Genomic DNA, 23535 nt, shown 5'->3' with positions numbered 1-23535 from the left:
GAACCTCACACTTCTCAGCATTAAACTCCATCTGCCAATGTTCAGCCCATTCTTCTAACCGGCATAAATCTCCCTGCAAGCTTTGAAAACCCACAACACCTCCTACCTTAGTATCATCGGCATACTTACTAATCCAATACATCATCCAGATCATTTATGTATATTACAAACAACATTGGGCCCAAAACAGATCCCTGAGGCACCCCGCTAGTCACCGGCCTCCATCCCGATAAACAATTATCCACCACTACTCTCTGGCATCTCCCATCTAGCCACTGTTGAATCCATTTTATTACTCCAGCATTAATACCTAACGACTGAACCTTCTTAACTAACCTTCCATGTGGAACTTTGTCAAAGGCTTTGCTGAAGTCCATATAGACTACATTCACTGCCTTACCCTCGTCAACATTCCTCGTAACTTCTTCAAAAAATTCAATAAGGTTTGTCAAACATGACCTTCCACGCACAAATCCATGCTGGCTACTCCTAATCAGATCCTGTCTTTCCAGATAATTATTAATACTATAAGAATATTTTCCATTAATTTACCCACCACTGATGTCAAACTGACAGGTCTATAATTGCTAGGCTTACTTCTAGAACCCTTTTTAAACAATGGAACCACATGAGCAATACGCCAATCCTCCGGCACAATCCCCGTTTCTAATGACATCTTAAAGATCTCCGTCAGAGCTCCTGCTATTTCTACACAAACTTCCCTCAAGGTCCTGGGGTATATCCTGTCAGGACCCAGAGATTTATCCACTTTTAAATTTCTTAAAAGCGCCAGTGCTTCCACCTCTTTAATTGTCATAGGTTCCATAACTTCCTTACTTGTTTCCCACACCTTACACAATTTAATATCCTTCTCCTTAGTGAATACTGAAGAGAAGAAATCATTAAAAATCTCTCCCATCTCCCTCGGCTCCACACATAGCTGACCACCCTGATTCTCTAAGGGACCAATTTATGACTGTTGTATTTCCTCTACTCCTGATCCATTTGATAAGAGTAGCTTAGCTGTCTTTGTGTTGCTGTGGTTATTTTCTTCCTTTTTTCCCTCCCTTGTTATGATATGAGACCAAGAGAGGCATTAGAGATGCTCCCAAGGCCTGGATGTCAGAGGGCTAAGCCGGCCCCCTCGGGTGACGAGAGACAAGGTTTGTGTGGGTGCTGACCAGCTCGGTTAGACTGCTAGAAAGGTGCTGTCCAGCCCACAATTTAATATCCTTCTCCTTAGTGAATACCGAAGAGAAGAAATTGTTCAAAATCTCTCCCATCTCCCTCGGCTCCACACATAGCTGACCACTCTGATTCTCTAAGGGGCCAATTTTATCCCTCACTATCCTCTTGCTTTTAATATAACTGTAGAAACCTTTCGGATTTACTTTCACCTTATTTGCCAAACCAACCTCGTATCTTCTTTTAGCTTTTCTAATCACTTTCTTAAGATTCCTTTTACATTCTTTATATTCCTTGAGCAATTCCTTTTCTCCATGCTGCCTATATCTATTGTAGACATCCCTCTTTTTCCGAACCAAATTTCTAATATCCCTTGAAAACCATGGTGCTTTCAAACCTTTAACCTTTCCTTTCAGCCTAACAGGAACATAAAGATTCTGTACCCTCATAATTTCACCCTTAAATGACATCCATTTCTCTATTACATCCTTCCCATAAAACAACTTGACCCAATCCACTCTCTCTAAATCCCTTCGCATCTCCTCAAAGTTAGCCTTTCTCCAATCAAAAATCTCAACTCTAGGTCCTGTCCTGTCCTTCTCCATAATTATATTGAAGCTAATGCTATTGTGATCACTGGACCCGAAGTGCTCCCCAACACATACATCTGTCAGCTGACCTATCGCATTCCCTAACAGGAGATCCAACATTGCCCCATCTCTAGTCGGTACTTCTATGTATTGTTGCAAAAAACTATCCTGCACACATTTCACAAACTCTAAACCATCCAGCCCTTTTACAGAATGAGCTTCCCAGTCTACGTGTGGAAAATTAAAATCTCCCACAATCACCACCTTGTGTTTACTACAAATATCTGCTATCTCCTTACACATTTGCTCTTCCAACTCACGCTCCCCATTAGGTGGCCTATAATACACTCCTATCAGTGTTACTACACCCTTCCCATTCCTCAATTCCACCCAAATAGCCTCCCTGGAGGAGCTCTGTAATCTGTCCTTCCAAAGCACCGCCATAGGATTTTCTCGGACAAGCAATGCAACACCTCCTCCTCTGGCCCCTCCTACTCTATCACACCTGAAGCAACTAAATCCAGTAATATTTAGTTGCCAATCACACCCTTCCTGCAACCATGTTTCACTAATAGCTACAACATCATAATTCCAGGTATCAATCCACGCTTTAAGCTCATCCACCTTTCTTGCAATGCTCCTAGCATTAAAATAGATACATTTAAGATACTCTCCACCCCCTCCTCTCTTTTCATCCCTAACAATGCATTCAAATTTATTATCCTTTTCTTTCTTCACCCCTACATCTTCGGGCTGTGTGCATCCCTTCTCCATCACCTGCCTTTCCTCCCTCACACTCTGTGTATTTACTTGCTCTACTGGTGAACTAACCTCCTCTCCCATAGTTTCCTCAAATTGATTCCCGCCCCCCCATCTTACTAGTTTAAAGTCTTCCCTGTAGCCCTAGCAAACCTCCCCACTAAGATATTGGTCCCCCCAGGATTCAAGTGTAACCCGTCCTTCTTGAACAGGTCACGCCTGCCCCAGAAGAGGTCCCAATGATCCAAAAACTTGAATCCCTGCCCCCTGCTCCAATCCCATAGCCACGCATTCATCCTCCACCTAATTCTATTCCTACTCTCACTGTCGCGTGGCACAGGCAGTAATCCTGAGATTACTACCTTTGCGGTCCTTCTTCTTAACTGCCTTCTTAACTCCCTATACTCTCGTTTCAGGACCTCTTCCCCTTTCCTACCTATGTCATTGGTACCTACATGTACCACGACCTCTGGCTCCTCACCCTCCCACTTCAGGATATCTTGGACGCGATCAGAAGCGTCCCGAACCCTGGCACCAGGGAAGCAAATTACCATCTGGGACTCCCGATCACCTCCACAGAACCGCCTGTCTGAACCCCTGACTATCGAGTCCCCTATTACTATGGTCCTCTTTCTTCTATCCCTACCCTTCTGAGCTACAGGGCCATCCTCTGTGCTGGAGGCCCGGCCACTGTCACTTCCACCAGGAAGGCTGTCCCCCCCAACAGTACTCAAACATGAGTACTTATTGTCAAGGGATACAGCCACCGGGGTACTCTCTAGTACCTGCCTCTTCCCCTTCCTGACCGTGACCCACCTATCTGCCTCCCATGGCCCTGGAGTGACCACCTGCCTGTAACTCCTCTCTATCACCTCCTCACTCTCCCTGACCAGGTGAAGGTCATCGAGATGCAGCTCCAGTTCCCTAACTCGGTCCCTCAGGAGCTGCAGTTCGGTGCACCTGGCGCAGATCTGGACGTCCGGGAGGCTCGAAGACTCCAGGACTTCCCACATCCGACACCGAGAACAACAAGCTGCCCTCACACTCATACTTCCCGAAAAACTGAAAAATAACAAGAACTAAAAGATAAGCCTACTGTGCCCTCTTCCGCCTAAGCCCCCTGTGCCCAAGCCCTACACTCTGCTCCCAGCTCACTCCGCTGCCTGCAAACGAAGCTGCCCGCTTCTTAAGGCTGCGTTCTTTTTATATCTTCCCTCCTTCCCAGGCCTCCTCACGCGCCTGCGCAGTCCCGCCTCTCAGAACTCCGATCCATAAAGTGAGACAGTACAGAAACAGTTGTACTTTCCATTGACGCCCAACATGACACACCTATTACAATAATTCCACTTTCTGCTATTAGTCTTCTATGTTTGACAATTGGAATACTTGTTTAGATCCTTCTTAACTGTGGGATACCTGCCTCCACCACCAATTCAGGCACTACCTTCCAGATTCCCACTACCCTCTGGGGAGAATATAATCTTCGGTTCCCCTTCAAACCTCTTACCTCCTTACGCTAAACTAACATCCTCTTGCTTTATTAACTCTGCCACGGAGAAGTTATGCTCCTAATAATGTATAATTCTATCACGTTCTTCCTCAACTTCCTCTGTTCCAAGGAAAATAAACCCAGCCTATCAGGTCTCTCCTCACAACTGAAGTATTTAATCCCAGGTAACATCCTGGGGAACCTTCTCTGCATTTTGCCCAGTGTAATCACTTCACAAATCTGTGTGGTAAAGGTATTCCCACTCCAAAGGTACAGGTAAATCAAGGTCAGCCATTTGGATTTGTCAAGGTAACATCACACCTGACTAACTTCATTGAACATTTTGAGGAGGTTAGAGGAGTTTTACATCCTTGATGTGATGTTTATGGACCTTAGCAAGGAGCTTGATGAAGTCCTTCATAGCAGACCAGTCAGAAATGTAAAATCCCAAGGAAACTAGTGAGTGGAAACCAAAATTAGCTCAGTGCCGCTAAATAAACCATAATGATTGGTGGTACTGATTAAAAAGCTATGAAAATTTGGACTCTTATAAACTCTGTATGAGGTGCATTTCTTTTCCTGATATACAACAGGCTTTATTGTGGGGACCATGCTGAAGAAATTTGCAGGTAATACAAAATTTGGTCGTTTTGGTTAATTATATGGAAGTTCTCAGATAGAGGAAAATGTAAATAGATTGTTTAGGCGGAAGGGAAGAAGTGTACAAAATTCATTCCGGAGAAGCTTGAGGTATTTACACTTGGGAAAGGACAGTGAAGGTAAGAGAATGGTTATAGACTTGGAAGTGTATGGAACAGGGTCTCCTGAATCATGACCACAGGTTTGTAAAGGTAGCCTGACAAAAGTATGAGGTAATTGAGCACACTGGATACCTGTCTTTATCAGTCAGAGTAGAATATAAGAGTAGGAAGGTGATGCTAGAAATGTTTGCATTACTAGTTCAGAAAGGGATGGCGTACCATTTTGAGTTCTGCTAACCGCCTTATAGAAGGCATGCAATAATCCAGGAAAGTACGCAGAGATTTATGAGCATGTTAACAGGACAACTGCATAACTAGGCTTGGGTTGTTAAATTTAAAACAAAGGGAAAGAATGGTAGATCTAATGAAGGTGCGTAAAATTATGAGAGGCTTGGGTACAGTTGACAGGAAGGATGTATTTCCCTTGCAAGGAGTTTATTAAAAACAAGGGGCATTGATTTGGAAGAGTCAGGAAATTGATCCAAGCGGATTAAAGAAAGAAGTACAGTACTGTATATTTTAGAAAATTTAGACTGAGTTTAAAGACAGAATATTTACCATTCATCACAATTCTACAAGTATGTGAAGAGCAAAAGAATAGGACCAATCAAGTGTGACAGTGAAAAAGTGTGTATGGAACTGGAGGAGATAGCAAAGGTACTTAATAAATACTTTGCTTAAGTATTCACTATGGAAAAGGATCTTGGCGATTGTAGGGATGACTTAAAGTGGATTGAAAAGCTTGACATTAAGAAAGAGGAGGTGCTGGAGCTTTTGGAAAACATCAAGTTGGAGAAGTCTCCAGGACCAGACGAGATGTACCCCGGGCTACACTGGGAGGCGAGGGAGGAGATTGCTGAGCCTCTAGCGATGATCTTTGCATCATCAATGGGGATGGGAGAGGTTCCAGAGGATTTGAGCTTTGCAGATGTTATTCCCTTATTCAAGAAAGAGAGTAGAGATATCCCAGGAAATTATAGACCAGTGAGTCTTACCCTTTGCTGATGGAAGCTGATGGAAAAGATCCTGTGAGGCAGGATTTATGAAAATTTGGAGAGGCATAATATGAATAGGAATAGTCAGCATGGCTTCGTCAAAGGTAGGTCATGCCTTACGAGCCTGATTGAATTTTTTAAGGATGTGACTAAACATATTGATGAAGGTAGACCAGTAGATTTAGTACAGGATATGGATTTCAGTAAGGCATTTGATAAGGCTTATTGAGAAAGTAAGGAGGCATGCAATCCAAGGAGTCATTGCTTTGTGGATCCAGAATTTGCTTGCCCACAGAAGGCAAAGAGTAGTTGTAGATGTGTCAAATTCTGCATGGAGGTCAGTGACCAGTGGTGTGTCTCAGGGATCTGTTCTGGGACCCCTTCTCATTGTGGATTTTTATAAATGACTTGGTTGAGGCAGTGTAGGGATGGGTTAGTAAATTTGCTGATGACGCAAAGGTTGGAGGAGTTGTGGATAGTGTGGAGGGCTGTCAGAGGTTACAGTGGGTAATCGATAGGATGCAAAACTGGGCTGAGAAGTGACAGATGGAGTTCAATGCAGGGAAGTGTGAGGTGGTTCATTTTGGTAGGTCAAATATGATGGTAGAATACAGTATTAATGGTAAGACTCTTGGCAGTGTGGAGGATCGGAGGGATCTTGGGGTCTGAGTCCATAGGACACTCAAAGCTGCTAAATAGATTGACTGTGTGGTTAAGAAGACATATGGTGCACTGGCCTTCATCAACCGTGGAATGAGTTTAAGAGCTGAGAGGTAATGTTACAGCTCTATAGGACCCTGGTCAGACCCCACTTGGAGTACTGTGCTCAGTTCTGGTCGCCTCACTATAGGAAGGATGTGGAAACCATAGAAAGGGTGCAGAGGAGATTTACTAGGATGTTGCCTGGATTGGGGAGCATACCTTATGAGAATAGGTTGAGTGAACTTGGCCTTTCCTCCTTGGAGCGACAGAGGGTGAGAGGTGACCTGATAGAGGTATATAAGACGATGAGAGGCATTGATCCTGTGGATAGTCAGAGGCTTTTTCCCAGGGTTGAAATGGCGAACAAAAGAGGGCACAGTTTTAAGGTGCTTGGAGGTAGGTACAGAGGAGACGTCAGGGGTAAGTTTTTTATGCAGAAACTGTGTGCTGGAGTGTGTGGAATGGGCTGCTGGGGATGGTGGTGGAGACAGATACTTTAGGGTCTTTTAAGAGACTCCTGGATAAGTACATGGACCTTAGAAAAATAGAGAGCTATGGGTAACCCCAGGTAATTTCTAAAGTAAGCACAGCATTGTGGGCTGAAGGGCCTGTATTGTGCTGTAGGTTTTCTATGTTTCTAATTACAAATTTCCAGGAGAGTATTTGGAGAACCATAAACCATATAGCTGTAAACTAAAATCAAGGAAGTGGGATTATTCAAAATAGCCCTTTGGTTTGGATTGCACAGATGTCATGGACCAAATAATTGTCTCCTTCTGTGCTGTGTATTTCTATGATTCTGATGGAGAACAGCTTCAAGAACCACAGGATGGAATCAAATGGAATCAACAGCTATGGAAAGGGATAAAATCAGACAAAACGGTAAAGTGCTTAACTGGGGAAGGGCTAACTTTGAAGGGATGAGGCAGGAACTAGCAAGAGTAAATTGGAAATAGATGTTCAAAGGGGAAAGCATAGGAGTAATTTGGGAGAAGTTTAGGGACCACTTGAGCTGGGTTCAGGATAGGTTTGTCCCACTGAGGCAAGGTAAACATGGTAGAAAAAGAGAACCGTGGCTGACGAAACACATGAGGCAAATCATCAAGAGGAAAATGGAAGCATATGTTAGATATAAGAAGCAGGAAGTAGGAGGGGCTTATGAGAAATATAGGGTAGCCAGGAAGGAGCTAAAGAAAAGACTTACAAGAGCTCGAAGGGGGCATGAGAAGGCTTTGGCATCTAGGATTAAGGAGAACCCCAGGGCGTTCTATGCGCATATGAAGAACAGGAGGATGACGAGAATGAAGGTGGGACCGCTAAAGGATAAAGAGGGCAACATGTGCCTGTAGGCAGAGGAGGTTGGGGAAGTCCTAAGTGAATACTTTGCTGCAGTATTCACAAGTGAAAAGGATCTTGATCAGGATGAGGTCAAAGTAGAGCGGGCCTGTGTGCTGGACAATGTGGAGGTTAAGGAAGAAGTAGTGCTGGATCTTCTTAAAAATATTAAGATTGATAAATCCCCAGGGCCGGATATGATACACCCCAGGTTGTTGTGGGAATTGAGAGAAGAGATTGCAGGAACATTAGCTATGATCTTTGAATCCTCTTTGGCTGCAGGGGAAGTGCCGGAGGACTGGAGAATGGCAGATGTAGCTCTCTTGTTTAAAAATGGTAATATGGAGAAACCTGGGGACTATAGACCAGTGAGTCTTATGTTGGTGGTCTGCAAACCACTGGAAAGGATTCTTAAGGATAGGATCTACGAGTATTTGGAGAAGTAAAGTCTACTCATGGATAGTCAACATGGCTTTGTGAGAGGAAGATCGTGCCTCACGAGCCTGATTGAGTTTTTTGAAGAGATAACAAAAGAAATTGATGAGGGTAGGGCAGTAGATGTGGTCTACATGGACTTTAGCAAGGCATTTGACAAGGTCCCTCACAAGAGACTCATCCAGAAAGTCATGAGGCATGGGATAAGTGGAACCTTGGCTGTTTGGATAAAAAAAATTGGCTTAAAGGAAGAAAGCAGAGGGTAGTTGTGGAAGGGAGGTATTCTCCCTGGAGGTTGGTGACTAGTGGAGTGCCACAGGGATCTGTCCTGGGACCCCTGCTATTTGTAGTTTTTATAAATGACCTGGATGTAGAGATGGAAGGATGGGTGAGTATGTTTGCAGATGACATGAAGATTGGAAGAGTTGTGGATGGAGCTCAGGTTGCTGAAGGTTGCAAGAGGATATAGACAGGCTACAGAGTTGGGCAGAAAGATGGCAGATGGAGTTCAATCCGGAGAAGTGTGAGGTGATGCATTTTGGAAGGACAAACCAGAAGACTGAGTACAGGATTAATGGTCAGTTGCTTAAGAATGTGGATGAACAAAGGGACCTTGGGGTTCAAATCCATACATCCCTCAAGGTCGCTGCACAGGTTGATAGGATAGTTAAGAAGGCCTATGGGATGCTAGGCTTCATTAACAGGGGGATTGAGTTCAAGAGTAGAGAGGTCATGTTGCAACTCTACAAATCTCGGGTGAGACCACACTTACAGTATTGTGTTCAATTCTGGACACTTCATTATAGGAAGGATGTGGAAGCTATGGAGAAGGTGCAGAGGAGATCTACCAGGATTTTGCCTGGTTTGGAGAACAAGTCATATGAAGCAAGGTTAGCAGAGCTGAGACTTTTCTCTTTGGATGTAGAAGAATGAGAGGGGACTTGATAGGGTCTACAAGATTATGAGAGGCATAGATAGTGTGGATAGTGAGTACCTGTTTCCCAGGGCACCGATAGCAAACACCAGAGGGCATATGTAGAACATTAAGAGAGGGAAGTTTAGGGGAGACATCAGGGGTAAGTTTTTTTACACAGAGGGTTGCCAGGGGTGGTGGTTAAGGCTAAAACAGGGGTATTTAAGAGCCCCTTGGACAGGCACATGAATGAAAGAAAAATAGAGGGTTATGGGGTTGTGTGGGTTTAGTACTTTTTTTTAAAGGATTAAATGGGCCGGCACAACATGGAGGGCTGAAGGGCCTGTACTGTGCTGTAGTGTTCTGTGGTTCTACGACTGAGAGGAACGTTAATAATGCCTATTTAAACTACTTAAAAATGTGTGCAATATTCTTAAATGTTAATGATGGGGATTTATTAATGATGAGAGTCATTAGTACCATTGATATGGTACTTTTAACAATTGGGAAATCCTCACTCCTTCACTATAGCCTTTTTTCTGGCCAGTTTTCAAAACAACAGCCAGTTAATCTGTCTGATGATACTCTGAGATAGTTTATTCAAATGATGCCTTGTTACTGATAACATGTGTTATTGTGCAATAAATTTAATGAATTGACTTGTGTTTATCTTATTTGCAGTTCCACTGTGCCCATCAACTGTCTGAATGGTGCTTGCACCACATCTGTACAAACTACAACAACGTTTGTCGCAAGTTTCCCAGGGAAATGAAGGCAAAGTCTCCCGGTAAGATTCCGATACCTTTCCTCACTCAGTAATGATGCTGTTTGATATGTTACACTCGAGGGAATTTGAGGCTAGTTTCTGCAACCTGTCACTCAACTCAAACCCTCTAAGCTCTTCATTCACTATGAACATATGAGGACTGTCATTAATAATTTATTTTTAATTGCAGTTAATTATTTAGTTATATCCAACACACGGTGGTTTAAATATTTACTAGCGTCACATTATTTATAACATCAATAAAATACTTTATTCAGAAATATAACAGTTTTTTTTTGTTGAAAGAGGCTCTTAATGTCCTGTTAGAGATGCACATCTTTCTAAGCGGCAGACTATAATGGAATATTCCCACAAGCAGTCGGACCCATCCCTCTCAGCATTCCAAAGAAATTCTTCTCCTTATGACTCTATGGTCAGTCCTCTATCTCCACCAACATCCACTCCTTCTCTCATGGCACTTTCCCATTACAATCACGGGGGTGGGGAGTGCTGCAGCAATTTTTGATATTAACCTATTCCAGTTTGTATCAGGACTGGCCATTTCTAAAGAAAAGTTATCCACTGTTTCTCTCCCTCCACAGGTATTGCGTAAGCCACTGGATATTGCAGGCATTCCATTTTATTTAAAATTTTCAACTGCAGCATCATAATTCCCACCATTCCTGTATTTTTCTCCGTCTCCTGTGTTCTCATTCATTGCCTATTTCTACCTCCTCCCATCAGATCAGGTGGGATCAAGAAGCCTCCGTCAACCGCTCCCAGCCAGCATCCACCACCACTTGTGTCTTTTAATCTCTCTACCCTATTACAAGCATCCTTTCTTTCCCACCGCTCCTCCTACTTCTCCGCAATTCAAAGTGAGTTTAATTTCACACCTTGAGTAGCACACACAAAATGCTGGAGGAACTCGACAAATCAGGCAGCGTCTTGGGAAATGGATAAACCTTCTTCTTCAGCCCTTTACCTTTTCCAACTGTCACCTCCAGGATTCTCACTTCATCCCTTCTCCCCACCCATGATGCGTTGATGATTTTGGTTTTTTTCTGTTTTTCGTGGATGTCTGCGAAGACTAAGAATGTCAGGTTTGTAGACTGTATACATTCTCTGTTAATAGTTGGAAGCATTAACTCCCCCTACCCTCCGGTCACCTAGTTTCACCTATCACTGCCAGTTTGTACTCCTTCCCCACCCCCTACCACCTTTTTCTGGCTTCTTTCCCACTGCCTTTCCAGCCCTGATGAAGTGTCTAGGCCCAAAACTTCAACTGTTAACGCCCAACCATAGACACTGCCTGACCTGCTGAGATCCTCCAGCATTTTGTGTGTGTTACTCTGGATATCCAGCATCTGCAGAGTTTCTTGTGTTTGTAATTTTAAACTTTTTCCTGGACCTGATGAAGTCACTAACTTTGTTTCTCTCTCCATGCTGATTGGCTTGCGCAGCATTTACAATGTCTTTTTTTTAGTGAAACTAAGGTCTCTTTTGTTGCACCAAATGAGCGTAAGATATTCCAATGCGCTGCTTGAATAAATAGTTCCTGGTATCCTGCCCAGTATTTATCCCCCAAGAATAATGTTCAAATAAATTATCCAGTTATCACAATGTTACTAAGTGCTATATACAAATTTGCAGACCTGTTTCTTACATTTGAGTACCTTGCAAAAGTATGGCATTGGCTTCAATGTGTGTTGGGTGTCCTTAGATTATGATGTCTGATACATAACTGAAGTTTTATCCTTGTTTTCTTGAGGGTTTGAAATGGAGATCAGCTACACCAGCTGAACCTGACAGGACGAAACACTAATTTCGGGGCCAATGTTGGGTTAGATGTATCCGCTCACAAAGCACATGTGTTAAGGGTGGTTCAGGCCACATTCCTGTCAGCACAGCATGGTCCAGCACCTGAACGAGGCCAGGGCAATATTCCCAGCACACTGGAGTCTTCTGTACTGACAGTGTTGGCTGGGTCAGGATTGACAAAGAAAAAGCAATCAGGCTCCGCTTGGGCCTGGGGTGGTGACGGTTGCCCCCCGAGCAATTGGAGGAAGCTGTGAAAATCTGCACTGGGACAATGTGGACTTGCTGGGTCTGCTCCCTCAGTCATATCAAATGGAAGGTGAAGTGGGAGCACCCTTGCTAACCGTTATATTGACATGTACTTTCAGAGAACCAGGACTACTTCGAAAAGCACCGTTGGCCTCCTGTCTGGTATCTCAAAGAAGATGATCATTACCAGCGAGCAAGGAGAGAGCGCGATAAGGAGAACTACCTGTGCCAGAAGCGTCAGTTGAAGCGCAAGTGGTTTTTCTGGAACACAAGCTCGCCGTCTGCAGCCTCTTCCTCCTCCACTGTCATCTGAGGCCATGGACCCCTGTTTCAAACTAACAGCTAATCCAGCATCCAACAGTTTGAAGGCCTTCTTCCGAGTCAGCCAAACACTTACCAGGTTTTAACAACCAGCAACCAGACCACTGCAGTCTGGATAGATCATGGCAATCAAAGTGAGTTTTTTTAATCCCCTGACGGTCAGTGCTAACTTCTCCCTCTCTCTGTCTCTCACGTCCAAACATGCACTCATATAGAAAGGCGCAATATACCCAAGTACTGACTGAGCAGGTCTGATGGCCCAGACCTTTTCTGCTACATCGATCAGATCAGACTGTGGGGAATAGGTGAGAGGCATTAGACCCTGGAGCAGTAACTGGTGACTGTTATTAAACCTTGTTGCTGGCATGGGTGTGGTTGTTTAGCACAATGGTTCAGTTCTAGAAAGCATGATGCTCTTCCTTGCATGGATATTGCTCTAGCTGAGCCAGATTGATTACAAATTGATATATATTCCAGGAATCATATTTGGGTACAAATTGGATGCTTTGCTGAGTTCATATTCATACCTAATACCTTCTCTTAAATCAGGGCTTCATTTCAGAGAAACCGAGGAATAAGATTCTGCGCTTAATTCTTTTTTTTTGAACAGTTGATTAGGAAAGTAATCCCTGAATTTGTTATTTCCTCATTTGCACACTGATCTTGTGTAGAAGACACACACATTTTGTATTCAAAAATATTCATAAAAAATATAAACCGAATTTATTAGCAAATAGATCTGAATCAGGAACAGTGCTGTTCCTTTTGTACTTTACTTACAAGTTACTTACAAGTAGAAGCAGTGCATGAGAAAGTGGAATTAACAAGCCACCATGTGTCTCCCTCTAGTTGCAATATGAGGTGTTGTGGGACTGCTACAAAACATGTAGAATAATTTTTCCTCACAACCCTCTGGTGAGTTACAGTTATATTGGGGAAAAGTGTTCTTTCTTTGCTTGTGATAATTTTCAATTTGTGATATTTTAAGTAAAAAAAATCACAGTTTTTCTACCACCATCTTTTGACTAAACTGCACTAAATCAACAGGACAACCCGAGGAAGTCTAATCTAGGATCATATTAGCAACAAAGAAGTGTGTAGCTGGATTAAGTTTGTGTAACTACTGGGCAGTGACATGCATTCAGTGTTGCTTCATGAACGTTGGCTTGTTCTAAGGACATTCTTCTTTTGTAATGTCAATGAGGACCTGGAAAGGATTCTGGAAAAAAAGATGACAATCTTTTGACTATTGTTTTAGGTTCTGACAGGACAGGTCATGCAATTTATAATTTCAGTGTGATTAAACAGAAGATCAGGTATTGATACTTTGTATTTGCAAAAAAAGACTTCAATGACTTCAGCACATTGCACCCAAGTACCATTTAAATGGCCTCTGTCCACTCCCGGGATCATGTGCTTGCACTGCACATAATCCTTGGGGCAGCACCTTGATTATCCAAGATATTATGCACCAAAAACAGAGTGTGTTTAACGGTTTGAAATAAGGCAAATGTAACAAGCAGTTTGCCATTCAGCAACAAGGTGTGTCCACTCACCTGAGGAAGATCCCGAAAAAGGCAGTTAGATATCAATTCTGTGTGACAGTAGTCGAAACAAGTTAAAGTCTCTGTTACATTTTGTGAAATACTTCAGAATATCTGAACTCAGTGTAGTCAAGCTCTGAGTCTCCAACCAACCCAATGCTGAGTTGTAATTTTACTGACAGAGCTCCCGTTGAGTGGTGAAAATTTCTGCATCGTGGTGCTCTTATCCCTATAATTTCATATTTGTTGTAAGGATCTAAATCTCTGTAAACATTTGAAAGGACCAAATGTTTACGTTATTTTTTTGCTTGTTGAGAATTCAATAAGAAATTGCTTTAAGGAAACAGGATTTTGTTTAGGCCAGTTCAAGGGTAAGAGAAATGTGAAGGTATTTTAAATGTTGTTATTGATAGGTTTTCTCTTTTGACTGTGGAACTTGTTGTATAAATAAACTGGAATCATTGCATAAATGTGGTTAAAACCTTTCTCCCTTGTAAACCATGTTGTGGAATGTGCCAAATTGTGGTTGAAAGTTGTTCGTTATTAAGGTAAGCATTGGTCCATCGAACTATAAAGTTTCAATGAAAATTCATCAGCTGAAACATTAACAATTGCATTATTAGAATTGTGATTGAACATAACAAACAATAAACATACAATCAGTGGCCACTTTATTGGGTCCAGGAGTGAATCCGGTGTGGTCTTCTGCTGTAGCCCATTCGCTTCAAGGTTTGATATTTTGTGCATTTGGAAGTGCTCTTCTGCCCCCCACTGTTGTAACATGTGGTTATTTAAGTTACTATCATCTTTCTGACAGTTTGAACCATTCTGGCCATTCTCCTTTGACCTTTCTCATGAACAAACCATTTTCGCCCACAGAACTGCCACTCACTAGAGGTTTTCTTTATATGTTTTAAACACCATTCTCTGGAGATCAGCAGTTTCTGAAATACTCTAACTACCCCATATGGCATCAATAATCACTCCACGGTCAAAGTTACCTAGATCACTTTTCTTCCCTGTTCTGCTGATTAATCTAAACAACAACTGAACCCCTTGACCATGACTGCATGCTATTATGCATTGAGTTGCCGCCACGTGATTGGCTGTTTAGATATTTTCATGAAATAGGTGTACCTAAAAAAGTGGCCCTGAATAAAGAATTTCAGTTAGAAGCTCTGTATTGAGATTTCTTTCCAGGTCTAGGGTTTGATATTCTATTGCACAAACCAAACAATGGGATCCAAACAGGAAAAAAGACTGAAGGTGTGTGATGGAGATCTGTCACTGGTCAAATAGTTTGCCCATCTAACTTCCCTGCAGAACAATGTTTTATTCATTAAGACCACTGAATAGTTAATGAAACAAAGACAAGAAAAATGCGTGAACAAATATTACCTGAGGATACAAAAGACAGGTGGAGTCCGTTTAATCAGTAAAAGTATTAGTTCAGTAACCAGGGACTCCAGACTTTCTGAAAGCACCAGAGTGGAAATGGTGAGATTTTTTTCCTGCGTGAACTGTGATTAAAGTTCATTAACTGACAGGCGCTTGACTTAATTGTAACCTTGCAATGGGAGAATGGTAAGAACAAGAGACGTTAGTCAAGGTGAGAGAGATTGGGGTGCACTTTCAGAACCTATGGCTTCCTTCTGTGCTGTCAAAACCTACAAGGCAGGTCACTTTGTTGAAGGTGGAAGGGAAGGTGGGGAATGAAGGAGAAATCTACTTGGTGCTCTTGGAGTAAGACCAAGATGGCAGTAAAAGCTTGTCGACCTTACTTTGAACTGGAGGAGTGTTAAAACTGGTGAGAGACTTGCAAAGACAAGCCTGCAGAAAGAAAGACACCAGACCAGCTGAAATCAATGGGCTCCAAAATGAAACTAGGTGGAAAGATGACAGAAATGCAAAGGTTGATATTAGAGGATGAAGTGAATTGCTGCTTTCAGACAATATTAATTAATGATGAGGAAAGTTGAAGAAGTTGTTAATTGTGCTGCATAACTGAACCCAGGCAAACTTGATGTCTTTCTGATCCATGAGATCATTGTTGCCAATGCTGTGAGGCGCGGTATTGAAATATATTCATATTGTGCATGCCTTATGGAGAGTGGTTTGCTTTTAGCAGGTAGTTACGGTCCTGTCTGATTCTTCAAACCTTTGCTTAACTCCTTTGATTCATAAATTTGACTTGCAGTCAAGTGTATTGGCAAGGCACAAAACCAACTACTGAGCACATCTATGATTGAATTTTCAAAGTACCTTGCATGAAATAAAAATCTTTACAATTTGTAATTGCTGCTGCTAAACAATTGAGTTTTGAATTATTTTAATTCAATGGATGAAATATCACAATTTTTAAAATATTAATAGGAGTTTTATGTTCTTCCCGTGATTGTGTGGGTTTCCTCCCAGTAGTCGGGTTTCGTCCTACACTACAAATATGAATGCTGCTTACTGCAGGTGACTGCATTGTAGGTGCAGTCAAAACGGGGACAATCTTGTTCAAACACATGCATTGAGAAATTGACTGAATCGGGTACATCACTAGTTTTGCATCAGTTTCAATTTGATGCTCTGCTGAAGTCTCTGTGAAAATATAGATCTCATAGTTCTCCACCCTGTGAATTAGGTTCAACGTCACCCTGCAGAGATTTGCATTCTTGAGTCTTGAAACGACTGGAACCATACTTTCCCATTTGTTACTGATATGCACAACAATAGTGCACTTTAAAGGGTTGCCACTTTCTTCATAATGACATTGGGCACTGTCAAAATCAAAGTCAACTTTATTGACCTATGCACAAGCATCACAGGCACATAACATCATATCAGCAGCATTCACAAGTAACACATAAATTGTATATTTTGTACAAGAAAGAACATAATTGGAGCAAAAACTAAGTATATTTTAGTGCAAAGTGATCAAAATGTTGCTAAGCTGTTAGTGACTGGAGTGACAAGAACCAAATGGTTGAAGTAGCTGTTCATGAACCTGGTGGTGTGGGACTTCAGTATGGTAGGAGATACTAGAGTCTGTGTTTTAACCAATTATTGTCAGACAAAAACATGAGCATGTTTGATATATCACACCTGCTAGGAACAGGAGAATGGGAGAGGAACATTCAGATCCTCGGAGGCTGGATAGATTTTGGCTGATCTGTATCTCAGCTTCATCTACATGCTTTGGCGACATAAACCTTAATACACTTCCCTATCAAACATCTAATAAGTACAGCCTCAAAAGGCTTGTTGGCTCTGGACAGTTAAATATCTTTGTGAAGAACGGCTTCCTGATATCACTATTTCTGGGAATGTATTATCGCCAGCACTCAAATACCCACCTTATCTTTTAGTGTCTTATGCACTCTGAACTTTGATTCAGTTCACCTTTCTATCTGTAATGGAAAAACCAGGCCATCCACGTTTCATGATAATGCAGACTGCAATGTAACACACTGTGTACAGCTTTGAATGTAGCTGTCACAGAACAAGTGTGTGTGTGTATATAACATAAAACATCAGAAACCTCTTCACTATAAATATTACACAATAACATCATTGTTAGCCAAATGTCCATCACTCTGGGTGGTGGGATTGTTGAAAAGCGCTTTTAACAATGGATGTAACCTTCTCTGCTGTGATACTATTAAAGGGCTTCACTGTATTTTTTTAGAAATGTGAAAATGTCCAAAGTACCACAAAATGTTCTTGTTTGTTTGCAAAAATTCTCCTATTTGGTAGTTTAAAACCAGCACATAACCTTAATTCTGAGCACACTCTTTGGAAGGGGTCAGTAAAACTGATCGTTAAGTTGAATCAAGTATGGATGAAACAATGGTTAGTGACAGTGAGAATAGTCCATCATCTGTGGAAAAGGTAGCTGACAAAATTATCAGAGAAACCAGACTTTACAATCGTGATGCTTGCAATTAGAATGATTAAAGGCCATTTGGACAGGGACATAGATAGGAAAGTTTTGGAGGGATTTGGGCCCAACACAGGCAACTGGTGATAACTTAGGTAGGCAGCCCGGTTGACATGGACAAGAGGGGCTGAAAGGCCTGACTTCCTGCTGTATTGCTTCATGATTCCTATTATCTTGTCTGAAAGGGACATTGGTCACGTCTTCCAGTTATATCAACAACTGCAAAGGAGAGATGAAGAGGAAGACAGAATATTTAGCCCAAGAGCCAGTACAGGCTGAGTGATCCAACGAAAGGGAGAATTCTGACACCAAATGGACTATGTGCCCAGATGTTGTAAACACCTCTGCAGTAATGTCTTTCTTCCACTGGGTGTCACACGTAGATTTTAGCAACCACTGCAAACTGACAAAAGCTCATTTTGCCTCAAAGAAGTTGCTCTTCATGAGATATACTTGGAATCCTTTGGACTCTGTTGGTCTTAATGGTTTTTTTTAAATTCCTTGCAATTTTTTTTTGATTAGTCACTTTAAACAAATGTGTCTGGAAAATACTGTCAATAACTGAGCTGCCTGAGGACATGGTTGAGGCAGCTATATTAATATGTTTGAAAGATACAGAGAGGTACACGGATAGAAAAGTTTTAGAGGGGCAAGTATGGACAAATGGAACTAGTTTAGATGAATGTCCTGGCCCAAAGGGGCTGAAGGGCCTGTACCACGATGGCTGTCTCTAAGGTTTTTAGTGATGTCCCTTGTGTTTAGAACAAATTTTTAGAGTCTATGCATGAGTGAGTGAAGCAATGCAGGCAGGACATAAAAATGTAGATCACATGATGTAGCAAAGTGAAAGCTTTCAGCAGACTGAGAGTTGCATAAAAGCTCCAAAATAATAAGTAGTTCATATAACTAGAGAGCACTGTTGAAGCACATTCAGAGATTGTTCAGGAACAATATAAACGCTCTATTCAACTGGCAACCAGTACTGCCACATGGTGCTTGGGCTCTCAGTGTGTACTTGATGACTTTGAAGGTGTACACTCTTCAGTTTCTGTCACTTTTGCCCCTCCTCTTGCTCTTATGTTTCCACTTCAATCCCCTGTTCCCCCTCCCCCATTCATCCCCCCCCCTTTCTCTCCTATGCCCTCACCATCCTCTGATGGCTTTTCTTTTTCTCAACCTCTTCCCCTGCTCTTTGACTTTCCTTTCTCTTTGAGATCATATTTTCTTTCCCCGCGCCATCTGGTCAATTTAAGAGAAAGGGTAGGGGTGCTGTTGCTCACGTGCACAAGCTCAACACCTTGTGGGCAGGCTTGGCTCCATTGGGGAGCTCCCCAAACGTGTAGACACAAAAGAGAGATTGTAAGTTGTTGGTGAGTGATGGGGAGGTGGGGGCTATCGTGAATTAAACAATGTTTGCAGATAGTGTGCTACCGGGGATCTGGAAACAGACATGTACCCTGGGGTAGAGAGCTTTCTCATCTACCTTGGCCAGGGTTTCAGGCCCTTACTACTGGAACCTAGGAACTTCCCTTAAGTTCTCAGGTATGAAATGTGACAAATACAATTTGTAAACTGTTTCTAAGCAAGTAAATGTTGAATACTGTGCAGGAGTCATTGAGACAAAGTTAAAGAAATCCCCTTGCAAAAATCTTAGAATCATAAAGAAATGGAGCACTGCAGCACAGAAAAAGGACTTTCAATCCATCCAGTCCATGCCTCCCCTCTTCACAATATTGAAGAAGGGCATTTGGCCAATTTAATCCAGGTTAGATTGCAGAGCAATTCCATCAATCTCATTCCCCATTTTTTCCATCTCATCTATTCTCAGCTCAGGAAAGGTGTTATTATGTGGGAAAGAGTGCAGAAAACATTTGCAAGGATGTTTCTGGGACCTGAGGGACTGAGTTATGGGGAGAGCTTAGATAGGCTAGGACTTCATTCCTTGAGAGGTGGTGTTATAGAGGTGTATGAAATCATGCGGGGTATAATAAGTCTTTTTCTCTGAGCTGGAGAATCAAAAACTAGAGGGCATAGGTTTAAGGCGAGAAGGGGAAAGGTTCAACAAAAACTTGTGGGGCAGCGTTTTTTATTTAGCATGTATGTGGAATGACCTGCCAGATGAAGAGTTGGAAGCAGGTGCAATAATAACTTTTAAAAGAGACTTGGACATGTACACAAATTGGAAAGGTTTAGAAGGTTATGGGCCTAACACCAGCAATTGGAATTGGCTTGGATGGAGCATCTGGGTCAGCATGGACCAGTTGGGGTGAGGGACCCCTTTCCATGCTGTGTAGCTCCATGATTCCTGGCACACCTATAGTAGGGACAATATGCACAGGAGCCGGTTTACAGGTCAGCACATCTCTGGAACGCCAGCACTCAGGAGAGCGCGTGCAAATTCCAACCAAACAGAAATGGGAATCAGAATCAAATGGGGCTCCCATAGCTCTCCCGGATACCATTTCTCCAAATACTTCTCTGTCACTGCTGTTACCTCTCCATGAGTGTTTCAGACATCATGATTAGTATAAACATTGAATTTACAGCATGAAAACAAGGCTACTTAGCCTTAAGGACATCCACATACCCTGTTGGTTTCATCACCCCACCAGGAGCAAATCCTCCTTTTGGGAAAGGTTTGGTAGCTCAGTGTGTGCGAGCATGGTTGACGTAACAAATGGAAGAAATATATTTGAATTCAAATCTCACTTGGGACTGGGTTATTTCTTTGCTCACACTGACAGGCCAAGAAGGTTGTAAAGGTGACCTTGTGCTGAATGAGAGGGTTACAGCTGGTGCGGCAATTGTTGATGTCCCAATTTGCCTCAGTGCCTCTAGTGATCCCACCCACACTGCAAAGTGTACACATCGTCTGGAGCAGGGGAGGGTACTTCTTTATGAGGATGGAACTGAGTGCAGCACCGACGGCCTCTGCCGTCTGTACATTGGGGCTCCCTTCGTGGCTCTCGAAAGCTGAAAAGCCCCTTGAACAAGCATCTGGAGAGCTTCTGGCATCTCCAGCTCCAGCATGAGAAGTGCCTTGGGGGATTACAAATTAATGTATATAACCTGAACCTGCCTCCTGGGACAGAACATCACTACTGCCACCATAAATTGGTCTTGTGAAAATGAGACGTCGTGTTCTGTGCAGATATTTGGTTTTCCAGATAAAGGAGTTCACGGGAATGCTTTCCTGTGAGATTGAAAATTGTGGATTGGGAAGACTTTGGGGAGCTAACTTTGACCTAACTGGCCAAGCAGGAAATCCCAGGAGGGTCTGGTTTTACATCCCTGTTGACCTCAGTTGAGAGTGAATTGGGCAGAAGGAATTTGTGCAGATCCCCAACTTGGTAAAACACCCTGCAGTACCTCACAGGGGTGTTTACAAAGAAGATTCGACACTCAGCAGCGTTAAGGAGATGCCAGGACGGGTGGCCAAGGGCTCAGACCAAGAGGAAAGTGTTGAGAATTCATTAAAGGAGAGTGTGGGAGAGGTTTTGGAATGGGAATCCCAGCGCTAAGAGCCTTGAAGACATGTCCATCAGTATTTAAATGATTAATATCAGAAATGTGCAAGGGACTAGAGTTAGTAGAGCGCAGCCAGGATGTAAAACCCCTTCCAGCTTCCCAATGGGATGATTAAATTATTCTCTCCCCCCCCCCCCCCATGTTTCTGTCAACTGCTTTTCCACTGTCAGGTGTTTAAGTAAATCTGAAGGGTGAGATGCTTAGTCCATGAGTGGTGCTCAGCCCTGGCTGTGCAATATGTCAAACTGGTACCTTATTATTAGATATTTTAACGTAAGATAATTGTTAAATGTAGTAACCAGATGAATTAATGTATTGTCTTTTCTTATCCTGAATTGATAATTGCTGTTCGATATTTTCATTGCGAAGAAATATTTTTGTACCGGGTTGATGTTGCTTATGTAGTGCTGAACAGAGAACTAGGAAGTGGCATTATGTGGCACGTGTAATATTCATGTATTAAAAGAAAACTTTGCTGCCAATTCACTACCTTGTTGGTCATTTTATTGTTGTGCTCTGCAGATTTACCCATTCTGAAGCACAGAGTTTCCTGAGTATTGTCACCAGATGTCCACGTCGGCCATGAAAGATTCTCTTTGATCCTGGGATATGGTGGATTTTGTGAACTTCGTGAAGTGTCAAAGCCATTTGCAGGCAACCGAGTAATCTGGAAGTGTTCTCACCGCCATGATGCTCTTCCTGTTAGGCTGACCCTTGGGGATGACTGTATCAGTCACTGTTCCTTTGGATTTATCAGCTGCATGGAGTGGGGGAGCCTTCTGCATGGGCAACAGCTTGCTCTGCATATAATACCACCCTGGCTTGCATATTGACTTCGAGTGCTAGGACACAATACTGTATCCACGGTCAACCCCGACCAATGGAGGGCCTATATAGATCCAAAGACATACCATTTCGTAGGTTAATTGGTCATTGTAAATTGTCCTGCTAGGGTTATTAGGTGGGTTCCTGGGTAGTGCGGCTCGTTGGGTTGGAAAGTCCCACACTGTATCTCTTAAATAAATAAATCGGTAAAATATTAAATTTGTGTATGAACATAGGCTGGCCATTGTACTCCAACAACCACACAGTCTCACTGGGAGATGGACCCAGGACAACACTTACTCGACATGTCTCAGGAGGCCACACTAGCTCCCAGTTCAAACATCCATTCAGTCCCATTTCCCCCTCAACTTACTTTCACTTCTCTCTCCCAGTCCCATCAACTTGACCCTACCTACACTCAGGGTAATATTGCAGTAGCCAATATCCCTACCAGAACATCAGTGGGATGTGGGAAGAAACCTGAGTACCAGGCCGAAAACCACAAGACCAAGCTCTGCTGCATTGTTAACCCACATGCCACACACACACACACACACCCCTGCGTACATTCAGTGGCCACTGTAGCCCATCCACTTCAATGTCTGGCTGCTGTACATTCAGAGCTGCTCCTCTGTATGCCATTGTGGTTACTTGAGTTAGTGTCACCTTCCTGTCAAGTTGAACCAGTCGGGCCATTTGCCTGTGACCCCTCTCATTAACAGCAATGTTTTGCGCCTCACTGCTGCTCACGGAATGCTGATTTGTTTATCGCGCCATTCTCTGCAATGTATAGAAACTGCTGTGCATGAAAAATTCCAGGACATCAGCCGTTTCTGAGATACTCAAACCACCCCATCTGGCACCAACAATCATTCCACAGTCAAAGTCACTTAGCCCACATTTCTTACCCATCCTGATGTTTGGTCTACACAACAACTGAATCTCTTGACCATGTCTGCAAGCTTTTATGTATTGAGTTGCTGCGAGATGTTTGGCTGATGAGATGTCTGCGTAAACGAGCAGGTGTACCTAATAATATGGCCATTGAGTGTACCTATGAACACCTTTGTACGAGAGCATTGCTAAAGCTAACCAACAAAAGTATACAGTTCTTAGTCTTAACAATCTCATGTAATCAGCAGTGCCCTGACCTTTATTTGATGGAAATATACTTTCTCATTTTACTTCTCATTAGTCCAGTCCCAAATAGCTGATTCCTGGTTCTCGACACCCCAGGCTTGGGTGTAATATCCTCCATCCATCCTGCCAAGCCTTGTAAGACTTCTCATTCCACAGAGATTACCTTTCGTCCTTCTGAAAGAAACAATAGTATAGGACAGTCTGCTTAATCACTCATCACCTTTCCAAGCCATCGCCTCAGGATTCACCTTT

The 23535-nt window shown here is 42.7% G+C and overlaps 1 protein-coding gene across 2 annotated transcripts in view; it reads left to right on the top strand.

The window, feature by feature from the left end:
• The window catches only part of LOC132392051 (rho-related BTB domain-containing protein 2-like), a 91040-nt gene extending 69246 nt beyond the window's left edge, over positions 1–21794 (top strand). For both annotated transcript variants that reach the window (XM_059965943.1, XM_059965942.1), the window contains exons 9-10: positions 9846–9951; positions 12117–21794. In XM_059965943.1, coding sequence (XP_059821926.1) covers positions 9846–9951; positions 12117–12310 — 300 coding nt within the window. In that variant the 3' untranslated portion in view covers positions 12311–21794. The remainder of the gene's footprint in view (positions 1–9845; positions 9952–12116) is intronic.
• The last annotated feature ends 1741 nt before the right edge of the window (positions 21795–23535 follow it).

Source organism: Hypanus sabinus, chromosome 1, assembly GCF_030144855.1.
Source record: "Hypanus sabinus isolate sHypSab1 chromosome 1, sHypSab1.hap1, whole genome shotgun sequence".
In the NCBI taxonomy this organism is placed as follows: domain Eukaryota; kingdom Metazoa; phylum Chordata; class Chondrichthyes; order Myliobatiformes; family Dasyatidae; genus Hypanus; species Hypanus sabinus.
This window is presented reverse-complemented; position numbering and strand designations above follow the sequence as displayed.